The sequence below is a fragment of the Mya arenaria genome, chromosome 10 (assembly GCF_026914265.1).
Source record: "Mya arenaria isolate MELC-2E11 chromosome 10, ASM2691426v1".
Lineage (NCBI taxonomy): Eukaryota > Metazoa > Mollusca > Bivalvia > Myida > Myidae > Mya > Mya arenaria.
Window position 1 is genome coordinate 67,930,265 of NC_069131.1, and position 21,691 is coordinate 67,951,955.

The 21,691-nt window shown below is 35.7% G+C and overlaps 1 protein-coding gene across 5 annotated transcripts; it reads right to left on the minus strand.

The window, feature by feature from the left end:
* Positions 1-6,578: 6,578 nt before the first annotated feature.
* Positions 6,579-19,768, minus strand: LOC128206694 (uncharacterized). Of its 5 annotated transcripts, XM_052909311.1 has the most exons (8): positions 19,568-19,768; positions 11,418-11,570; positions 10,610-10,686; positions 9,126-9,182; positions 8,774-8,903; positions 7,272-7,421; positions 6,940-7,071; positions 6,579-6,712 (listed from the first exon to the last, which is right to left on the minus strand). In XM_052909311.1, exons 3-8 carry the CDS (start codon positions 10,619-10,621, stop codon positions 6,696-6,698), a joined length of 498 nt encoding a protein of 165 aa, XP_052765271.1. In that variant the 5' UTR covers positions 10,622-10,686; positions 11,418-11,570; positions 19,568-19,768; the 3' UTR covers positions 6,579-6,695. The 5 variants fall into 5 exon arrangements, with proteins under 5 accessions (XP_052765271.1, XP_052765270.1, XP_052765269.1 ...); XM_052909310.1 differs by having other exon boundaries at positions 6,579-7,071; positions 19,576-19,768; XM_052909309.1 differs by having other exon boundaries at positions 6,579-7,071; positions 19,572-19,768.
* Positions 19,769-21,691: the final 1,923 nt, after the last annotated feature.

The window sequence follows — 21,691 nt, forward strand, 5'->3', positions numbered from 1 at the left end:
GAGGAGGAAATGAGGAGGTATGAGGAGGAAATGAGGAGGAAATGAGGAGGGATGAGGAGGCAATGAGGAGGTAGTGATGAAACAATGAGGAGGCAATGAGGAGGCAATGAGGAGGTATGAGGAGGAAATGAGGAGGTATCAGAAGGCAATGTGGAGGGATGAGGAGGCAATGAGGAGGGATGAGGAGGCAACATAACATCAGATATCGTTACTGTTTTAAAACTAATTCATCTTTGTATGCCCTTTGTGACACGATTAATATCGCGAAATCAAGTAATGTCTCTTGAAATTTATGAGTACTCATAATTTAAAAGAGTCGCAGTTTTAAAGTTTACATTAGAATAAAAATGAAATTATCGCCTCTTCTTTAAGCCTCAACATGATTGTACTCTGATATTCACTTCAGTGGCATACGCAAGTTGCGTCATTCCATCGTGTTATAACATTCAAAAAAGGAAACCGAGAATATCATTACGAAATTATTAAATAAGAATAATTGAATACAAATGAGTATACGCGCGAAAACGAAATCATAAGTATCGTTGACTCATGAAAGCTTATCACGCGAATATCATTCTGAAATATCAAATACTCGATTCGAAATGAGACGTCTGATTAATGTATTATTAGTATTAACTTTAGCCTAAGATACGTTTTAAACAGCCGTATAATTATGTTCCTTTATTATACATAAACCCGGAAATAATACCGTTAGGTTAGTTTAAAACGGCTGTTTAGATTCCACTATTATACATTGCATTTTCCTTCGTTAAACGGGAAACAATTGCTTATATTTGAACATAAACATTAATTTATAATAACTCGTTCAATACCTTTCAACCGAATCTGTTTTATCAATGAATAAAGAAACTTAACACTGTTTAGTGTTGAAAACCAAGGTAAACGTAACTGCAGAAAGTAGTACGAATAGATAACATGAAAACTGGGTCAATACACATTTTACAAAGTATGACTAATACTCAAAATACTATCTCATATTCTTAAACCCTTTGCTATTGTATGACTTCGTACGAAAAAAGTATCGCATAATCGCCCTCGTTGCCCCTTAAAATAGTTTCTTCATAGCGCTTAAAACCTCTTTTGCAGTCTTCCTTTTTAGCGGTTACACCCAAAGCCTTCTCGATAGTATGTCAATTGCACACAGCAGATATCGAACGTCATCATTCTGCTCGGCTAGGTTAAACACTGACAAAAGATCTATATCTAACTGCTCACTGATGGGTGGTTCTACATTCCAAGTCACAAAGGACAGGATATAGAAAAGCGTTTTCATTTCAAATACTTTTTAAAGTAGTTCATTTATGTGGTTGTAAACTAGAACGCGGTCCTAGATCACCTTATTTCGACTCATATATTCACTGCCACTGTATACATGGTAACAGTTTTAAAAATGACACATCTTTGTATGCCCTTTGTGACACGATGACATTGTAAAATCAAGGAATGCCTTTGATATTGTTTTTTTCTAAATAAAATAAAATTATAAACCTAAACTTTTGTTTGTCTAAACGAATTGGAAAATAGTTGTTTGTGAGAACGTTTTTTGGAAATAACAGTTAACATTCACTCATGGATTAAGTACACTTAGTTATAAACATATTTAAGTTTATACTGCGTTAATACATTTAACCGAGTTCATAAGCTATATGATCTAAGATAAGCGACTCTACTAGGTGTTAAACAAAATCGGAGTACGCAGTTACCTCTCCTGGTATTACGCTCGTCACGTATGACAATATACATCCTCACCTCTAGGGTTAAGGTCGAGGTTAAGGACTCGTGTAAGGGTTAGCTCGACTACGTCATACTTGTATCATGATGGAAATTTGCTTTAACAAATCCTGGTTTATGGCTCCTGGTTTACGGCTCCTGGCTTTTGGCTCCTGGTTTACGGCTCCTGGTTTACGGCTCCTGGTTTCTGCTCCCCCCAATTCCTATCTGCTGTTACTTATATCTATAAAATAAAGAACTTTAAATTCTGTCAACAATATAAACAAGATAACTTTCCAAATTTGTAAATACATGTCATAAAACTAAAATCATTTACATTCTGATTCTCTTTATGCAGTTTAGAATCTAGAATTTTGCTTTCTGTCTAGATTCCAAAACCAAGAAAATATACACAAATAAACCAAACACCATGAGCAATTACTCAATCATATTTTGATAAATGAGACATTTTCTTAGCTTTAAAACCACCAAGCCATTTCATGTGTAAGTATATATTTTCTCATTGTTGTGTTTAATGAAATTATGGACATTATTGGCACCGCAACGTTCACAAGTCGAGTCTAGTGCACGTCGCTTAGCATATGAATTTCCCTAAATTGTAAAGAGGCAACCCTTTGTTAACACATTAGTACATGTAGTACTAGTGGTATTGGTAGTTGTAGAGTAGTAGTAGTAGTAGTAGTAGTAGTAGTAGTAGTAGTAGTAGTAGTAGTAGTAGTAGTAGTAGTAGTAGTAGTAGTAGTAGTAGTAGTAGTAGTAGTAGTAGTAGTAGTAGTAGTAGTAGTAGTAGTAGTAGTAGTAGTAGTAGTAGTAGTAGTAGTAGTAGTAGTAGTAGTAGTAGTAGTAGTAGTAGTAGTAGTAGTAGTAGTAGTAGTAGTAGTAGTAGTAGTAGTAGTAGTAGTAGTAGTAGTAGTAGTAGTAGTAGTAGTAGTAGTAGTAGTAGTAGTAGTAGTAGTAGTAGTAGTAGTAGTAGTAGTAGTAGTAGTAGTAGTAGTAGTAGTAGTAGTAGTAGTAGTAGTAGTAGTAGTAGTAGTAGTAGTAGTAGTAGTAGTAGTAGTAGTAGTAGTAGTAGTAGTAGTAGTAGTAGTAGTAGTAGTAGTAGTAGTAGTAGTAGTAGTAGTAGTAGTAGTAGTAGTAGTAGTAGTAGTAGTAGTAGTAGTAGTAGTAGTAGTAGTAGTAGTAGTAGTAGTAGTAGTAGTAGTAGTAGTAGTAGTAGTAGTAGTAGTAGTAGTAGTAGTAGTAGTAGTAGTAGTAGTAGTAGTAGTAGTAGTAGTAGTAGTAGTAGTAGTAGTAGTAGTAGTAGTAGTAGTAGTAGTAGTAGTAGTAGTAGTAGTAGTAGTAGTAGTAGTAGTAGTAGTAGTAGTAGTAGTAGTAGTAGTAGTAGTAGTAGTAGTAGTAGTAGTAGTAGTAGTAGTAGTAGTAGTAGTAGTAGTAGTAGTAGTAGTAGTAGTAGTAGTAGTAGTAGTAGTAGTAGTAGTAGTAGTAGTAGTAGTAGTAGTAGTAGTAGTAGTAGTAGTAGTAGTAGTAGTAGTAGTAGTAGTAGTAGTAGTAGTAGTAGTAGTAGTAGTAGTAGTAGTAGTAGTAGTAGTAGTAGTAGTAGTAGTAGTAGTAGTAGTAGTAGTAGTAGTAGTAGTAGTAGTAGTAGTAGTAGTAGTAGTAGTAGTAGTAGTAGTAGTAGTAGTAGTAGTAGTAGTAGTAGTAGTAGTAGTAGTAGTAGTAGTAGTAGTAGTAGTAGTAGTAGTAGTAGTAGTAGTAGTAGTAGTAGTAGTAGTAGTAGTAGTAGTAGTAGTAGTAGTAGTAGTAGTAGTAGTAGTAGTAGTAGTAGTAGTAGTAGTAGTAGTAGTAGTAGTAGTAGTAGTAGTAGTAGTAGTAGTAGTAGTAGTAGTAGTAGTAGTAGTAGTAGTAGTAGTAGTAGTAGTAGTAGTAGTAGTAGTAGTAGTAGTAGTAGTAGTAGTAGTAGTAGTAGTAGTAGTAGTAGTAGTAGTAGTAGTAGTAGTAGTAGTAGTAGTAGTAGTAGTAGTAGTAGTAGTAGTAGTAGTAGTAGTAGTAGTAGTAGTAGTAGTAGTAGTAGTAGTAGTAGTAGTAGTAGTAGTAGTAGTAGTAGTAGTAGTAGTAGTAGTAGTAGTAGTAGTAGTAGTAGTAGTAGTAGTAGTAGTAGTAGTAGTAGTAGTAGTAGTAGTAGTAGTAGTAGTAGTAGTAGTAGTAGTAGTAGTAGTAGTAGTAGTAGTAGTAGTAGTAGTAGTAGTAGTAGTAGTAGTAGTAGTAGTAGTAGTAGTAGTAGTAGTAGTAGTAGTAGTAGTAGTAGTAGTAGTAGTAGTAGTAGTAGTAGTAGTAGTAGTAGTAGTAGTAGTAGTAGTAGTAGTAGTAGTAGTAGTAGTAGTAGTAGTAGTAGTAGTAGTAGTAGTAGTAGTAGTAGTAGTAGTAGTAGTAGTAGTAGTAGTAGTAGTAGTAGTAGTAGTAGTAGTAGTAGTAGTAGTAGTAGTAGTAGTAGTAGTAGTAGTAGTAGTAGTAGTAGTAGTAGTAGTAGTAGTAGTAGTAGTAGTAGTAGTAGTAGTAGTAGTAGTAGTAGTAGTAGTAGTAGTAGACGTAGTCGTAGTAGTAGTTGTAGTAGTAGTAGTAGTAGTAGTAGTAGTAGTAGTAGTAGTAGTAGTAGTAGTAGTAGTAGTAGTAGTAGTAGTAGTAGTAGTAGTAGTAGTAGTAGTAGTAGTAGTAGTAGTAGTCGTAGTCGTAGTCGTAGTCGTAGTCGTAATCGTAGTCGTAGTAGTATTAGTAGTAGTAGTAGTAGAATGACGCAAGTATTTGCATTTGCAAGTCTTTTCTGATATCTACCTTTAAATGGGCGGCAACTTGGCATATCATTTGCATCACCTTTTGTTATTTCCAGTGGGACAATATCACAGATGAAGTCGAAGTGAAGCTACAAACGTCTTGTGCATCAAGGACTGTAACTCGTGTTATTAATCATAATGTTTTATTAGGGTTTCTATGTCGTAATGAATTCCATATATAAGGTGTATTTCAAATTTAGCACTAAAACAATGGTGTCTTACAATGACTGTAAACCTACGCACAGCAAATAGGCCCTTGATCTACCAATAGTATTGGCAAGTAGCTCGATTTTACTGTCAATATATGCAACTGGAATGTTTAGTGTTGTTGTTGTCGATCATGGGAAACCAATATCAACATTACGAAAACCATTCCCAAGTACAACGTGTATTAAATGTATTGGTCAAAAGATCTTAGAGCCGTACAGACATTTTCCGGCTATTGTATTTCGCAACGCAAGTTTTTTTCTTAATATCTAACTTTAAATTGGCGACAACTTAGCATATAGTTTGCTTTAATTTTTGTTATATGCAGTTGGACAATATCGCAGTTGAATTTGAAGTGAAGTAACAAACGACATATGCATCCAGGATAGTGTCTTATGTTATTTAGCATAGTATAATGTTAGGTTTTGTCTATGTCGTAATAAATGACTTGTGTAAGGTGCATTTCAAATTTAGAACTTTAACAATGGTGTTTTAAATGCCTTTCATAATTAACACTTAAACAATTGAATACTGATATTTTAGATGATATGAATACAATTTCAATTCACGCACTGTATTTAATTTAACATTCAAGGTACAGATGAACAATACATGCACAACAACACTCATGTGTTCTTGTGTTCAATGTGTACCAGTAAACATGGCAACTTGCCCCTTAGTCAGCAATTGTCAACCTTCTTGTTTGTGATTTTCTGTTTTTGTGTTCTATGTCTTTGGCGTTAAACCGGGTTTATGTTTTAACTTTTTGGTACTGAGCTTGTTTCTGTAGTTTTTCAAATAAGTATCAACAATATTAGCCAATTGATCGGTTGCCAGGTCAAAACCATGCATCTTATTTTTTCTGCAGGGTTCCATGCCATTTTGAATAAGAAACCATTTTATAATATTTATTGTTTTTCTCCCACCTCAGATAAGTAGATCCATTAATTTAACCATGCTAGAAATTCTTATATTGCCCACGGGCGAAGATAAAATGCCCGTATGGAACTCCTTTTAATGGTCACCACATTTTAATTACCTCCCTTGTTAAAGACTGTTGTCTGTAGCGCATCATGGAAACCTTGTCGTGTGGCAGTATTTAGAACGCTAGTTAATTATTTCTCGCTTCAAATGTCACCAGAAAACAGTTTTCACGCACCTTTTATGAAATAATGCTTCACTCTTCTTAGAACTATTTAAAGACCGATCATCCCATGACAACCACGAATTATCGCATATCCGTACGCAATTATTTTCACTAAGCACAAAAGAGTTCCAGCAAAAAAAAATACATTTTTACTTAATTTTGTTTAACTGAGGTGGGAGAAAAAGCATCTACCATAGCCGCTCGTGTAAGATAGATTCATTCCGACCCTCGAGCAGGGTGTTTTGCGGAAACTCGGTAAACCTACGCCCTACGCTCGGGTCGGAATGAACCTATCTTACACTCTTGGCCATGGAAAATACTTATAATCTCATTTATTTAACAGACCACACGGGCATCAACATATTTTTAGGAAAGAAAAAATTGTTTTATATGACTTTAAAGATACTCGCCTAAGACTTCAAAATCTGTTCTTAACAAAAACTTGAACTACCAAACCATACATATATACTTATATACATCTTCTTTGATAAACTGTGTGGTAAAAATTCAGTATAAGCAACAACAGACACTGTTAATGCTCGTATCAAAAATCTGGTCAGCAATTGTGCAATCGCCCATCAAAATAGATTGAGGAACACCACAACAATACTTAGTATTTATTAATATACAAAGAAAATGTGAAACATAGTTGTAGTGGATTAGCCTGTGGTCCTTCGGGCATGTGTGAGCATTGGCCTGGCCAGGGCAAGGTACACACAAATCTTCTACACACCGGAGTTCTTTCCCTTTCCCCGTATGCATTAACCTCCTTTCTCTCCTTTTGAAAATATGTTATAAATCAAAACCATTTTAAAAACAGCCCCATAATATATCAAATGACGTCTTCTGGATAACCAGTTGAATTACTCCATACCAAAACGTAATCAAACGCATTGCATTGAACACTATCAAAGGATTAAACACCACCGAAAATAGACAGTTATGTACTATGCATGATAATGATAAAAACAATTAATTAGCAAAGCTCTGTATGAGTACATCTACCCCTTCGGTAAAGTTCGTTGACTTGTTGTACACCAGGAGGACATTCACACACGCCACACACACAGATTGCCTTCGGGTCCTTCTCGCAGCCTGTACCTTCCTCGACGCAGCATCGTCCACTAATAACTCCATCTGATGTAAGATGCACATTTAAGATATTCACCAAACACGGTAATTTTTAACCGATCTTATTTAATAACTGTGAATGAAATATACATAAAATAAAAAAAAAATTAAGATAACGGAATACTGTACTTATAACGATAAACTCTTAGTCAAAACTTTTATACGATACATCAACAACGGTGACATTGTTGGCCATTATGATTAACCTATGTCTGGTCCGTGATGTGTGTTAACTTTTATGCAAGTGCCGTTTATTTCGCTGAATCTAGCTGCACAGTGAACAATGCCATGGAAGCATTTGCTGTTTGGATCTGTGAGAGGTGACCCTTCATGACACCAGCCACCCAACACATTGTCTACAAACAAATATTTCAAAAACTATTAACTCCTATGTTCAATAAGTACTTAAGATAGAAACATTAACTGAATTTAACATAAACGAACAACCTGGTGACTCCATATTAATTTTGTATCATTTGAAAGGGTTTTAAGTGTAACGAAATAATAATTATCAAATATACAGAAACTGATATTAAAAACAACCTTGATGGTCTTGAAATATTGCATACATTCATGTACTAATAATCTAGAATCTTTGATAATGTACCTTTACTAAGTTTCAGTCATTTAATTTACATTTTAGTTACCAATATCAATATGCTTTCAAATTATACCAAAATTTAATGGAGGCCAGCACACATCCGACTCCATGTCATGGCACATTCAAACTTAGTATAATTGCTAATGGCACGATATAACCAAACATCACAATTTATCAACAATGCTTATGGCACGATGTAACTACTCATCATAATTTATCATCATTGCTAATGGCACGATGTCACTACACATCACAATTTAACATCATTGCGAATGGTTTGATATCATTATACATCACAATTTAACATCCTAGCTAATGGTTCGATGTCATCACACATCATAATTTAACATCATTGCAAATTGTTCAATGTCATTACACATAACATTTTAACATCAATGCTAATGTTTCGTTGTCATCTCACATCACAATTTACAATCATTGCTAATGGTTCGATGTCGTCACACATCACCATTTAACATCATTGCTAACGGCTCGATGTCATCACACATCAAAATTTAACATCATTGCTTATGGTTCGATGTCATTACACATCACAATTTAACATCATTGCTAATGGGGCGATATTATTACTCATCACAATTTAACATAATCACCAATACTGCGATGTCATAACACATCACCATTTAACATCATTGCTAATCGTTCAATGTCATCACACATCACAATTTAACATCATTACTTATTGCTTGGATTCATCAAAATTTATCATCATTGCAAATTGTTCAATGTCCTTAACCATCACAATGTAACATCATTGCTTATGAATCGATGTCATCACACATCACAATTTAACATCATGATTGCTAATGGAGCAATGTTATCACACACCACAATTTATCATCATTGCCAATGTCTCGATTTCATCACATTTTTGTGGTGTCTTATGGCCAATACTAAACACTATGCACTGGTTGGCTGTACGAGCTTGTAATTGGCAACTAAACTAAAGGGATAACAGCAAGATGCACAACAGCAACAGAGACATAATCAACACATCAAACAGTTCACATTTTGGAAAAAAAAATTATTACAGTTACGTTTACTGTTGAATTAAACAACCAACAAATAAACCATTTTCCAACCAACTTTTCTTAAACATCCTGGCGACCTGGTGCGACCCTTGACCACACACACACATACTGTCAACACAGACTGCAAGTGGATCCTTGGAGCATTCATTACCCGCGGCTCCATCACAAGGGGGCAACAAATGTACCTTAATATATTAAAGAAGGTATTTTGATGTCAATGTATTTTTAACATGAATTACGCGTCAAGGATTTAATAAATATAATATAACATTGCCATTTGGGACCTTGGTCCGCATTCAAGTAAACATTTAAGAGGTGCTCTTTGTCCAACTTAAATTCATATTGAACTCTCTTGGACGTATTGCAATATGTGTACTATATTGTATACGAGGTTCGCACTCTAATACCCGGTGTGATGTCCTCAGCTCAGTAAATGACAATCTTCCAGCTTGTAAGCTTCTTTTCTGGTAAAATAACAAAAAACAAAGCAACGAGTAACTTGATATGCTTCAAAAGTTCACCAACGAGTACCAAAGTCCAACAGTGTGCTGGCGCATGAGCAAAACCTGTAAACTTCCGTATCAGGAAACAACGGTTAACATATGTTGCAAAAGGAAAATGTTGTTTGACAACATAATAGCACATTTGTTAATATTGATTTAGTACATTACAATTACAATAGAAACACTTGGTATTTAAAAATGGTTATTGAGGCCCTGTTTAGAGGAAAACGTTCAAGGCCTAACACGCATTGTACAAGAGACACAAACTGTCGCAAAACAACAAAGATGCCTCTTTTAAGGGACTCGCTCATGATTTTGTAAAATGCACTTTTTTGTATGCCGAAATGATTGTGGCAAATCATCAGAAGAGGTAAAACTGATATTCTGACGGCTTGAACCCTACAACACAGGCTGTTATATGCTCAAATATTGCTTTTGAGGTCCACAATAATAAATAGCGTTAGTAACGCTTTTCAACTTAAAGCTTCCGCATGAGTGTGTATGAGTCTTTGGTGGCGCGTTGTTGTGTTGCCAGATTTCTACCTTTTCCTTGACTGTAACACCGACGGTTAGCTGCACACTAAAACCTGAATATGTTTTCATAGTTTAAGTGTGTTTCTTCTGTAATTTCGATATCAAGTATCAAGCATTTTCGGTAAATAAGTTTAATTATAAAAACAAATATTATTGAGGTTCCTCAAGTTAGTGCATTCTTTGATAAGATTTACCTTTCACGTTTTTTTATTTATTTAGGATTGTTGGGATAAGAGTGATGTTTGTGCACGAAAATTGGTTTAACCCCCCAGTAAATCTACATTTTATTGACCGTTCCAAGGCGGTACCTAACAATCCTTGATAAATTTACCTAGCTTTTCATGTAGTATGTATGCACTGTGTTGTTTATGGAGTTGTGTGCTGTTCTTTCATGTTTTTTGTTTGTGATTTTTTTTCGTTTTTGTGTTTTATGTCTTTGGCGTTTACCCAGTGCCATTAAACCGGGTTTATATTTAAACTTTTTGCTTTTGAGCGTGTATCTGTAGTTTTTTACATAAGTATCAAAGAGTATCATAATCATTTTTATATAGTTTAAATGCATTACCGGGAAAACAAATGTTGGTTCCAAAACATGAGCGAATCCTTTAAAATAGGTATCAGAGTCCTTTAAAATAGGTATCAGATAACTATTCAAGTGCGAGGAATAACGTGACTTCAAAGGGGTTTTCACATGGATCATCACGGGTCACAACCGATGTAAATAAACAGTAAGTGATGTCAATTTTTAAATAATGTTTTTGACAAAAAATATATGAAATATTTCGAAGCCCATGATTTCCCAGAATATATTTTGCTTCTACGCTTGTCCCCGTTTTTCTGTTGTATTAGCATACCTGTCTGACCATTTTCCCTCAGATTAAGAGTCCACCACGTTGATAGTCGGAAACTAAACGGCTGAAACCTCATCAACCTGAAGGTTGTGAAATATGCTTCACATTAGTTGAAGACACCCTTATCGGTTTGGTAATAAAACCATACAATCATATTTATTTTGGCTCCTCATTATTAAGATAAAAGACAAAAAGGCCATTGTAGTGAAGCGTATTTGCAAGGCTGAAAATGTGGCTCGGTGAAACCAACCCTTTGTTGTTTCCAAGTGATAACAACAAATGTTTTATATCAATTTAATGTTGCGCATCAATGTTTTTGAGTAGTAAAAATGATAATACTATTCGAAACTCAGAACTTAAAGGGTCAGTCCATGGGAAGTTTATTTACTTTTGCAAAATTACCTCGCGAGTTCTTGATATATTAACGATATTTTGATGAACGTGTTAATTACAAGTCTCCAAAAATGATGTATGAATACCTGCCAAATACACGATGGAAAATCGAAAATGCGTTAATTAAAACATTCACCCGGAAACTTTTTATTGCTAGAATGGCATCCTTATTTCCTGAAAGTCGAACAATGAGTCTAGATATCGAGAGTAGAGAATGTTTTTTCGTCTCTCAGGATCATCTAAAATAATACTGATTTAAATATTTTAATAATTAGCATTCCGTTGAAAAGCATATCTGTATCGCATATTTAAAGAACATCTTCTAAAGTACACATTTGTCATCTCGAATTTGAACGCACCTGATGCATTTTATTCGTGAATACATGAATTAATTACCCGCAGTTTATATAATTCTGACCTGTTAGATGTCCCAGAAGGTGATTCAAGAAGTATGGCGACATTTCCGACCACATCTGCCTCAAACTCAATTGTGACAACCAAGTGCTCTATACGCTTGATATTGCATCCGGCTAACGAAAACATGTTGGTAATGTCGCCCGTTGTCGAAGGACTGAAATTTGCAATGAAGAATCCCATCAGGTTTTTAGCGCAAACGTTTTGGAATGGCATTACACCCTTTACTTCTGCCTTATGAAGACCAGCATGAGCACCATTCTTCCTTCAAAAAAGGAATTTAAAGACTGTCAACTATTTCTTATGTTTTTATTTACACTAATAGTATGATTATAAATGCATACAAACTTTAAGTGGGAGTTGAATTCATTTAATCAAACACAATTCCTTACTTTTGACCAGTGAAAATAGATGGTAATATTGGCAGTTGTAAGAGAGATTGAACTTGAATCACAAATGGTGAAAATTAGGGGTTGAGGTTTAAAGACCTAACTGGTTGGTATCTGAATGGACAGGAGCTACATCAGTTACGAAGAAAAACTTCGATATACGTATAGAGATGTGGACCAGAAAGGGGACAATTTAAGAATCCCTGGAGTTATTTAGAATTCCAGAGATATCATAACATATGCAGTACTTGAAATATTTAATTAGGAGATATCCTTATATGTGCAGTAAGTCTGTTAGTTAGGGACATTCAGTGAAAATCGTTTTCCTTATTAAGAACTGTTCAAAATGTTGACACTATAATAAAACCTATTCTATGTCATGGGTCCCAGATTTTTGGCTATACATTCTGTCCTAAGATTGAATATGTACAAAACGATTTCTGTAGGAAGCATATTGGTGTTAAAAAAAGCACTAATACATGTATGATTCTTGGTGAATGTGGAAGATTGCCTTTATGTATAAATTATTTTCCTAATTGTATTAGATATTATTGCAAGCTATTACAAATTTCTAATAATAGATACCCTAAACCATGTTACTTAATGCTCAAGTCGTTGGATGAAGTTGGACGCACTTGCTGGGCCACTTATATTAAGGATATGCGTTTTATGTATGGCTTCGGTTATATCTGGATATCTCAAGATGTTGGCGATATATCTATATTTATCAGTGTTTTTAAACGGAGAATTATTGATTGTTTCAACCAAAACTGGCACGATTCTATTAACAGTTCCAGTCGGTGTTTTCATTATAAAGAATACACAACTTTGCTTAATGTGGAACGTTATTTATCTCTAGACATACCTTTCAAACACAAAATAGCTTTTAGAAAATTTAGATGTTCAAATCATAAAGTGTTAATTGAAACTGGTAGGCATAATAATATCCCAAGAGAAGAACGCGTTTGTCGGTATTGTCTAAATAATATTAACATTTTTTTTGTTTTAGACTGTGAACACCTTGCATTCTTTATATGTTGTAAATATAATGAAATGCAATATTTATTTAATTGGTATTCTAATGGTACTGAATTAGAAGATTTTTATAGGTTATTAAACACAAATCAATCTGAAGATTTACGAAAACTAGCTTAGTATGTATACCATCTCCTTCTAAACATTAATGGTTAAGGGGAAGTAATCGTGATTTGCTATTTACACTTTGCTTGTATCGATTAATTACCCTGACACAACTCATGCCTTTCTTGTATGTTATGTATTTTGGACCAGTGGCCTTTAATTACTCAATAAACTGTTGACTTGACTTGACTTATTTAAACTTCGTCAATATTTCAAAATAAAGAATTTTATTGAATAAATTAAGAATGAGCGCACATAGATGAACGTGGAATTGGGTAGATGGAAAAGAGCTCCTTTAAATGAAAGACAGTGTCCTATATATTATACTCCATAGTATTAGTATAGTATATTAGTTCCTTTTTTAATGGTATAAGTATGTTGAGATAAGAAATTATAACTTACTAGATATTATCGTCAACGACCCTCTATGTTAAAAGCTATATAACTTTTACAGTCAGAAAATAAACTTTATCTACATAACGTATACATCTTTGTGAACAAAGTTTTTGACTTAAATAGAACCGCCCAGCTGTAAAAATAATGATTGTTCTCTTACCTGCCATATTTACAAATTGCACATTTTTCATATTGAATAGTTTCACCAAATTGCATATTTAAATGTACTTAATTTAATTATAATCTGATATAATGTTTCTGAATGATTTATCAATTATATATTGATTCACAATTGTGTATTAACACCATTACGTACATAAACGTACATAAAACATCTTATAGTAATATAGTTAAAACAATATTAATTTCATTTTGATATCAACTGCTCAATTGCTTTTGCTTTTCTTTTGTTCATGCTTTCATATATTTAAACCGATCGCCATGTATATACACAGGACATTCAATTTATCAATTATCAAGGGTCATTTTTTACTTTTATCATTGCGTATACTGAGTGTGTGAACCGCATAATACGAAAAGAACTTTCTTTTGTAATATTCTGTTTTGCACATTTGCCATGGTTACGATGCATAATGGTTGCCAAAAAGCGCTGCGAAGTGGCCTGCAGGTTAATATAGGTAACCACATCGAAAACACGTGATCGATCGAGTTCAAAATATTGTGTGTGTTTTTTTTTTCATTTTTGTCATATATTTATTTATTGTTTTTGAATTAAATTTCAAAAATTTCGAAAGCGATAAGTGGTATAGTAACCGGATTGAAACAACTAGCTAATACTATTGTGTAATGGCAGGAAGGTGAAACGTTATGTTTACAAACTGGCATACACACTTTTAGTGGTTTACATGAACAACAAATACGTATCAGCCTTTAAACGGTCACAAAAACATTTATTTAAACATTTATTCTGTAAGTAAGATACATCAGAAGCACAAACTATATCTAAATTGGGTTATACCGTGAAAGCCACCCCCACCCCCGGCCTTAGCGGTGTTCTATATCCAAGCACCTTAACGACATTAGTAATAATCCCGGCTATAAGGACCAAGGCTATCTAAATATATTCACGTATGATCACAATACGTAAATCCTAACACAGGTCTTAATTACAACGAACTAAGCCTCAAGTGCCATAATACGCACCGTCTTTAAACCAAGTTATACCACCAAATTTTATCCTCAGCCCTTGGAAACGACACACAATGACACCGTTAACATACATGCATATTATATCCGGTTCCGGTTTGGAATGGTCGAGCTTTTGACTAGAGTCTAACATTTTTGTGTGTTTTTGGTGATTTATAGTGCTTTTTCAAAGTTATTTGGATTATTTTTGGATAATTCGAATATTTTTGAGTTGGTAAACAATTGTGCAAAGTAGTAAGAATTTATCTTCACAGGAACATTGATTTTGTACAATCTCTTTGTTTTGGGAATGTAAACAAATGTAATTTGGATGTAAGGCCAAAGTTCAAAGTACGACAGTGAGCGACGCTCACCCGCCTCGGACCCTTGTTCGTCACGCATGATCGATTTACCGATACCGCTAATTACCCCGAAGCGGACCAGTGTCGATACTAGAAAGAGACTATAAATATAATGGTCTAACGGTTTTGTCGGTATCTACAATCAGCAATCTATGGGCAAACGTAAGAAATACGAGAGACGAAAACGTAGTTCCTCTGATAGTGATGAGATTTATAAGCGACATGAACTTGAGAAAGACGCTGACATAAGTGTGAGTGATACCCTCTCGGCTGCAAATAGTGTTTTGTTCGAGGACGTTTTGCCAACGTTTAAAGAAACCACAGTAACCATGGCAACCGGAGGCCAATCGGACGATATTGCTACTATACAGGATACATTGAAAGAGGTATCTTCTAGAATAACCAAAATTATGAACAGTCAAGACGGCCTAAGACAAATGCTTGATAGCAAATTAGATAAGCTAAAACATGACTTGACCGCCTCTATTGACAACAAAATAAGTGCGCTAAGAGATGACCTTGCAATGAACATAAGCAGAGAGAGTAATAAGATTGACCAAGTGCACACTACGATCCAGTCCCTCCAGTCACGCATGGACGCCATGGAAAACCTCCCAGTAAACGGTATAGACAACGAAGGCGTCGGTGGCGCGGGGCCGAATACAGACATCGCGGCCTTGAGGACCCGGATGTTTGTATCACTGTTAGCGGCATTGTGTACCAGGACGGCGAAGAGCTCATCGCAAAGGCGAACGACTAGATTAAGGCTTTGGGTGACAACGTCCATAGAGTCCGAGTTACCGATGCCACTCGTCTAAGGTCATACGTGCAGGGTAGACCTCCCCTAGTGATGATCAGCTTCCGGGATGTCGAGGAAAAAGTTCTCGTGTTGCGCAACAAATACGTACTCAAAGACACTGCTCCGTATAAACAAGTTTTCATCAAAAGCAGCAAGTCTCATGCTGAACGTTTAATTGAGCTGAACGCACGAACCCTACTCCGTCAGCTTCCGCAAGGAAAAAACTTCCGGGTGGCCGCGAACGGTCGCATCCGCACACGTGAGAACAACGGCCGTCAGAACCAGCCCCAGCCACAGGATCAGCAATAGGAACCCACCCGCCCCGCCGGGTCCATTACGTTGGCACACATTAACGTGTGTGGGTAAACACATAGCAACAGTGCTTTACGTGAACACACTATTCGTGCTATAGACGCGGACATAACATGTATTTGTGAAACGCATTTAAGTAACCAGAATATTATAGAAATAAATGACTACAATTGGTACGACTTCAATAGAGCCGAAATTCATATAAATGCCCCCTAAAGCTTCAGGGGGTGTTAGCGTTCTGGTTAAATCAAAACTGTGTGATATATATGATGTACAAATTGTTGATAGATCGTTTGATGGTATTATATGTTTAAAAGTTTCTCACAAATCAACAGGTGTAGATTTTGTTGTATTTGCATGTTATTTGTCACCAGAAAATTCTCCTAGAGGTCGAGATGCTCAATCGAAAAGCCCATTTACTTGCACAAATATATTGTTTTAGTAATTGTGATGGTATGTTTATTGCCGCTGACTTTAATGCTAGAATTGGCAATTTGTCCGACATTTTGAATGACTTTGATTCAATACCTGCACGTACCACTATTGATAAAACCATTAATCAACATGGGCATTAATTTATAGAATTTTTACACGAGGCTAAATTCTGTTTCACGGAAAGGAAGGGCTGTTGTTGACTATATTTGTGTACCGCATGATATTTATGAAAAGTGCTAAACATTTAAGGTATTAACTGTTCAATCCATAGTTGATTCACACCAATTGCATGGATTAATCGGTGACGCATCACGGCACCCGGACCACTCGGCTTTAATAGTGGAATTCGAAACTGACTATAGTAATCACTGTCCTACAAACGAGACGACCCCCAGCAAGGACCGTTACAATTTAAAGAAAATACCAGCTGATTTTATGACCAGTGACTTATCTCGGCGGGCAATTACCAATTTGATAATGACTATAGACACTACGCGGGAAAATCAAACCAGTATTGACACCATTTATAGTGATTTGTGCGCGATAATAATAAACGAAATGTGCCTTAAACTCCCAGTGATAGGCTCGACTAAAACTACTTGAAGGCGCTGCAGGCATAGAAAACCCTTTGGAACCAGGTTCTACAGGAACTATGGGATACAATGAGTGCTAAAGAAAATGCGTTTTTTTTTCTTGTCGGGAAGGGCGAAATATGAAAACGCGGCTGAGGATGGACTATATTTGTTCAAGAAATGCGTTTGATAAACTGTTAAAACAGAGTGAACGTGCGTATCGACGTGCATTTGCGTACGTAATTGAAGGAATGTCGACAACTAATCCAAAGGAATTTTGGGGAAAAATACAAAAATTAGGTCCATAAAATGCAAGGAATATTCCGATTGAAATCGTTAATAGCAGGGGTTTTAAGGTTTCTGATGAAAAAACAGTTTTCGAAAAGTGGAAAGAAGACTTTCATAAATTATACAATTGCGAAGAAACATCTGGGTTTGATGATACCGTATACCATAGAGCGAAAATGCATAAAGTGTTACTTGAAAATAACATGGAAGATCCATTGTATACATCGAACCCCGAACTAAATTCAAACGTAACAATAGACGATGTTACAGTTGTTGTGCAGCAAGCGAAAAATGGATCCGCTGTAGGTTACGATGAAATACCATATGATGTGTTGAAAAATCCGGCAATCATTGGAACTCTTCAACATCTATTTCAACTTATCCTGGACACTAGCATCATACCAAGTGTGTGGAGGAAAGCCATTATATGCCCTATCCTGGAAGACCCTGCTTCTGACCCTCGTATTCCAATGAACTATCGCGGGATAAGCTTATTATCGTGTATAAGTAAGCTGTATACGTCGTTCGTGAACAGAAGGCTTACCACATACCTAGAATGCAATGACATACTTGCTGATGAACAAAATGGCTTCCGTCGTGGTCGGTCATGTGAAGATCATGTATTCACACTGAATAGCATCATAAAGAACAATAAGCAGGTGTTTACAGCATATATTGACCTTCGCCGTTGTTTTGATTATATCGACAGGGATATGCTATTGTATAAACTCTTACTAAACAAAATAGACGGGAAACTATACAACTCCAAAAAGAATATATACGCAAGTTCAATGTCAACCATACGCATCAACAATAAATTAACAGACTGGTTCGACTGTGTTACTGGCGTGAAACAGGGGTGTAATTTGTCGCCAACATTGTTCGCCGTGATCGCAAACGACCTTGTACAGGAGGTGAATGACCTTGACCTTGGAATACAAGTGGCTGATCACAAACTCTCTATGTTGATGTATGCTGACAATATAGCGCTCATGAGTGACACAACAGAAAAACTACAAACTATGCTGGACACGGTGCATAGCTGGTGCATGCATTTTCGTCAAGACAGAACACAAAAAGTGATGTTGTATTTAAAATTGGTGAAAATATTCTTGAAACTGTCGATCGATACAAGTATCTAGGGGTCATATTTCACGAGAAAAGTGACTTTTTAATGTACTTTACAGCAAAGTACATCATTTGAAAGACCTTGGTTTTAAAACATATGTAAATCTCTATAACTCGTGCGTCATCCCAATCATGGATTATTGTTCATCAATATGGGGTTACAAAAAGTACCAGCCTATCGACCACGTCCAACATAGGGCCATGAGATATTTTCTTGTTGTTCACCGCTTCACGCCGATACTCGCCATGGTCGGTGACACGGGTTGGCTCCCAAGTATGTACCGGCGCTGGCACTCTGTGTTCAGATTCTGGAACAGGCTTGTGCTAATGAATGACACGCGACTTACCAAAAAAGTGTTTAACGCTGATTACAACAATCATATGCATAGGAATAATTGGACAAAAGAAATAAAGGAATTATAATATGCAGTGGGACTTTCAAATACGTCTGACAATAAATCGGCTGTGAATTTACCCCACGCAAAAGACTTAATACATTCCCATTATGCAGATGTATGGAAGAGAGAAACCGAGCACGTCCCCAAACTACGTACGTATAGACTCTTCAAAACGTCATTTAGATTTGAGGAATTCATAAGCCTTAACCTGAAAAAGAATGAAAGATCATTATTATGTCAATTTAGATCTCTGGAATTTTGCCATTGAGAGTGGAAACTGGACGTTATATGTGCAATTCAAACAAAGTGGTTGGGGAACCACTGGATCAGAGAATATGCAGATTATGCCAGCAAAATCATATTGAGGACGAGAAACATTTTCTTTTTGAATGCAATCGCTACAGTGATCTACGTTTGTTACACCTGAACGAAATAATTTCACGTCAACTAGTCAACCATGATATAGACCGTAAGTTATCCATTCTAATGTCCTCATACCATAGGAAACTATCCAAATATATTGTAAATGCCTACCTGAAAAGAAGAACTATTATGTACGCTTAATCTGATATTTGATCATTTAACTATCGCTCCTGGAACTCACATTGGATCTGTATAACCAACTTTGTTATGTTACTAGTCAATTTATGTTATATACCTTATGTTACTTACATTACACTTTACATATGGTGACCTATAGACCCAACGGGTCGGGTGCGAGTGTTTGTATATATGTTATTACTACTTTGTTTGAATTGCACATGTCACAATAATAAACAATTTACTTACTTACTTACATGCGGAAGTCCAAACAACTTCAATGATAACAGATAATGACGTGTACGTGCACATTTTATTTTCAATATAAACGTTACTCGCAACTTTGTGGTCTAAAACATCAAAACGTTCACATTGTTTCAATATACATTTTAATATTCCATAATGGGCACTAAATGTATAATATAATTTATATCATGTAAAGCGGTCTTAAATCTCCATTCTAATGTTGACTCAAGCCATGGTGAAATTGTCAGGTTGATAAGAAGACACACTCTTATCTCAAATGTATCGTCCACATATGCAACCCAGTGCACTATTACTGATAAGACGGTGCTAATGCGTGCACTGCTTTCAACAAAGTAGTTTGAACATGTTTTCATCAGGTGAAATGACTAATCATGTACAACAGTAAATAAAAATACTTATATGAAAAACTACAGAAACAAGCTCAGTAGCCAAAAGTTCAAACATAAACCCCGTTTAATAGAACAGGGTAAGCGCCAAAAGATCACAAAGAAAATAAATAATAATAAACAAGAAACATGGAACAACAGCACAAAACTTCACATACAACACAGTGCACATATACTTTATAAAATCGACGTTGTTTATGAAGAATATTGAAGGGGCAAGTCATCAAAGACGCGGCATAATAGGTTGTAGTCTTTTCGCGTGGTAGAATCGTGCTGCGTAACCGAAGCAAAAATTTGGTGACCTTTAGGAATCTGTGCTAGAACGGGAGCGCAACGGTATCACATCGTTAAGAACAGTAGAAAACCGTCAAGACATCGTCCGGCGAAAGAAACTCCGGCCGGAGACGGTATAAAGATTTGAAATGTATTCTGTTGCGCTTCCAGATCAACAGGACAACAACGGCCGTACAGCAGCAGTACTCCGGTATGGCATCATTTATGTCGGTAGTGCACAAGAAGCGCTCGTCATGGATCCGCGGATCTCCGATGGCCTCAATTTGTATGTACTTTCACAGATGTGATACCCTCTTCCTGCCGATGTACTTACAACTTACTACCGTTTTAAGTAATATGATACCATACTTCTATCGTACTTACACCGTACATCGGAAGTACAGCGGAATCAACCTGTTATAACCTCGATGAGCGGTAGCACATCGGTAGAACAACGACGGCGCTTCGGTCCTGAAAAGTGGTATTTCGGTAGCACATCGGCTCTTACTCATCTTACTACATTGGTTTTGCTACAGTCAGTTGTGATTTTTCAAGAGCGTTCTCGACAGAACACCGCCGATTTCGCCGAAATATGTGCTCCGTTTAGCAAACGCGATGTAAATCGGAGATGTGTAACAGGCCCTTAGATCATTTATAAATTGATACTAGGTTTATTTTATTTTAGTTTACTTGTTTTTAAATTTTAAACTTTATTAAAAACGATAATTGACAGTCTTATGAATTTAATTATGAATTGCAGAATTTTGCCCATGCTGATCCCCATGAGGTGGGAAGGACGGGTTGTATCAAAACAGGACAAAGTGCAACATCCTTCCATAACTCTTTAACTATACATATTTGGAACGCCGAACTATGCTTAGATATTACATAGATATACAAAGGGAATAACACTGTAAAACATAAATAAAACATTGTTTTCCTTATATTAATTATTACAAATGTTTAACAAATTCGAGTAATATAATTCATTTCTATTTATCTAGATTAATTGTAGTAAAGTAAGTTTCAACTACGTATATATACTTTGTGTAAAATCATTTTATCTCAATGTGTTCATGCCTTTCCTCGATGTGACATATCCGAATGTAGTACTCTGTAATACGTAAATTAGTACGTTGCATCTTTATAATGATACTTCCACTATATTTCTGTACAGTTTCAGTTATGGTCTACTAATTATATATGTTGATGTTTTTCTATTCCATCTACTACAGCATACGGTCGACACACGATCTAAAGATGAAACAGAAGCAGTTAAACAAAATAAACAGCACCTAAGTAAAAACAGAGCAAACGCCGATATCCCGGTAAATTGCCAAAGTGGACTGAAAGCGTGTTTATGTCATTGTTAAACAAAATTTAGTCTTTATTTATTTTGTTCGTCTTGAAGTATAATTCGAACATTTACACCGTAAATATGAAAATA